Source organism: Gadus macrocephalus, chromosome 21, assembly GCF_031168955.1.
Source record: "Gadus macrocephalus chromosome 21, ASM3116895v1".
Classification (NCBI taxonomy): Eukaryota; Metazoa; Chordata; class Actinopteri; order Gadiformes; family Gadidae; genus Gadus; species Gadus macrocephalus.
The window spans coordinates 10,880,849-10,883,348 of NC_082402.1; the positions used below are offsets into that span (position 1 = coordinate 10,880,849).

Here is a 2,500-nt window from a genome sequence, read left to right on the forward strand (position 1 = left end):
AAACAGAGCGAACGGAACCCAAATGAGCTAAGTTCCCAATCTCAATGCAGTAAAATAAGGTAAATAAATGTATTCTTGAAAAGACATACACAAATAGATAACGTTAACATCGTTAACATTTGAATATATCAGTAAAAAAAGTTTTTGGGCTACACCCGATTAATTAAATGAATGTCCGGCTACCATTCATTAGCTTTTTGTGGTTTGGGTGAGTCCGTCATTCGAAAATCAAAACCCCCCTGCATCTCTCCGTTTAGCTAACAGGTTGCATATTGCGGGGGGGGGGGGGAGGGGGGGGGGCAGCCGGCCAGAGGAATGGGCCCGGGGAACAGATGGCTGTGGCTAAAGGTTCACTGAGGACACACTCTATTGTTGTGGAGAGGAGTACCAGCCCTCGCCGCCACAATGGACCCCGAACACACACATGTTTCCCCCCACCACTCCCCCTTAAAAAAAAAAAGGGTGGCAGCGTTACATTTTAAAACACACACACACACACACACAGCGGGCTTCATGAAACGCAAATAAATGCCACAGAACAGTAAAATACGGCCGCCTCTGACAAAGCCAATGTTGTCCCACTAAACCCTCTGACCCACGGGGTGGTGCATCGGCAGTCATTAGGCTGTCGCTGGGAGAACTGAGCCGGCTCCCCTCGTTGGAATAACACCCCATACGCCAACAGTCCATCTAGTTGATCATGCAATGGAGATTAAAAGATGGACATGGAGATAATGGATTTATGATGCTCTCTTTATTACCTTTTCCTAAAATACAGGGAAGGCTTGGCATAAATCCCTATATATCTATGTATCTATAGATATTACATATGTGTAGCAAGGTCCATGCTACGCGGCACCTAGGTGACTTTTACTGGGCTTCTCCAGACTCGCAGGGTGGTGATGTTTGGATCCGATTGGAAGGTTTGCAGACCATGATACATGAGGATGGTGCTCCATGTGGCCATGCAGGGTTAGGGTTAGGGTTAGTGTTTGTGATGGCAGGTTGAACCTGTGTACATTGATCCCTCGATGCACAACAGGTGTGCAGCCACACCCAGCCCCAGAGTCCACTCAGTCTGCCTCGGCCAGGTGGGGCGGCTGAAACCAGCCATCATCCACACCTACGCAATAAACGTCTAAATCTGCTTTCGCTACCCCATACGATTTCCACATGTTGCTTTGTTGTTGAAACTCTGAGACCATGAGGAAGAGAAACCCGACCATGAGCCTCCACAATGCCTCGTTTGGTTCATCAACTTGGCCCCCCCTCCCTCTGACCCTCCACCAGGTGTCGTCGCGCAGGCAGGAGATCACGGACCGCCTGGACGCCTGGACCCTCTTCAACGACAAGAACAAGGAGCTGTGTGACTGGCTGACGGGCATGGAGGGCAAGGTGCTCCACCACGACGGGGAGGTGGGCATCCAGGAGATGGTGGAGAAGCTCAAGAAGGTAAGCCGTCTCAATCACTTCCGGCCCACAAAGAGGAGGAAAGCACCTGCGCACACTTAAGGGCTTATTATGGTTCCTCGTCGACGCAACGCAAGGGGGTTTACGGACCCATTGAGTCCTTGAGGACCCTCCTTGCGTCCACCGCAAGGGCTTGTCGTGCGCCTCCCAAAAAATGGTGGCCTTGCGTCAGCGCTGTGATTGGTCTGCTCACTAAAACCCGACCCAGAACCAAAAAGGTTCACGGCTGCGTTGAAGCGTCTACGTGGTCCTTGCATTGCGTCGACATGGAACCATAATCAGCCTTTTAAAAACATCGAGAAATATCTGTTTGGATCCAAAGGCGGAAATCTGCCCGTTTGCAAGGTGGGGGTCCTGCTCGGTTTATGGAGCATTATTGGATTCAACCAGAGCAATTTTGCATCGTGATTATTATCAGCAGGCTTTTCACAAGGCATATACAGTAATATTAATATTCTCGTATCCAGTCAAGCAATTAGGTCAACATTTTCATACTTAATGAGCCTATTCAAGGCCCAATATGTGAGTGGCCTGACGTGCACAGTGTTATCCACGTCATCCATCCCCTTTGTCCATCCTTCTGTTGGTGTCCAAACGGTTTCCTCCTGACGACAGAGCGGCTTTTGTGCGGGACCAGCACATTGTGACCTATGTTCAGCACCACACAGAAGTAGCCAATTATTGGTTTGGGCGCTCATGTTTTTCTGTTTAAGAACGCGCACTGGGAGCAGATGAAGGCCCTCCACAATGGCCTGCATTATTCTGAAAGCTTCCCTCCCTCCCACTGCCTTTTCACACAGCCCCACCGTAAAGTGCTTTGAAGTGCTGTGTTTTGGAAAAGTCCAAAAATACCAACATATCCTCATTTGTATTTCAAGAAAAAGAAACAGAAAACACTCCTGCTTTATTCCAAGCTCTGTGGACCCACTTTACGGCGGCAGTAGCTCCGGTCGAGAGCGGGTTGGCTGGTAACCTCAAGGTTGTTGGTTCGATCCCCAGCTTCTCCTAGCTGAGTGTCGAGGTGTCCTTG

At 49.6% G+C, this 2,500-nt stretch overlaps 2 protein-coding genes across 3 annotated transcripts in view; both read left to right on the forward strand.

Moving 5' to 3' along the window:
- The window catches only part of LOC132450342 (uncharacterized), a 35,316-nt gene extending 34,174 nt beyond the window's left edge, over positions 1 to 1,142 (forward strand). The window contains exon 46 of the mRNA XM_060042428.1: positions 1,043 to 1,142. Within this exon, the coding sequence (XP_059898411.1) occupies positions 1,043 to 1,142 (100 nt within the window). The remainder of the gene's footprint in view (positions 1 to 1,042) is intronic.
- Positions 1,143 to 1,188: 46 nt separating this feature from the next.
- Positions 1,189 to 2,500, forward strand: part of LOC132450384 (nesprin-2-like) — an 18,805-nt gene continuing 17,493 nt past the window's right edge. For both annotated transcript variants that reach the window (XM_060042476.1, XM_060042477.1), the window contains exon 1: positions 1,189 to 1,452. In XM_060042476.1, the coding sequence (XP_059898459.1) occupies positions 1,204 to 1,452 (249 nt within the window). In that variant the 5' untranslated portion in view covers positions 1,189 to 1,203. The remainder of the gene's footprint in view (positions 1,453 to 2,500) is intronic.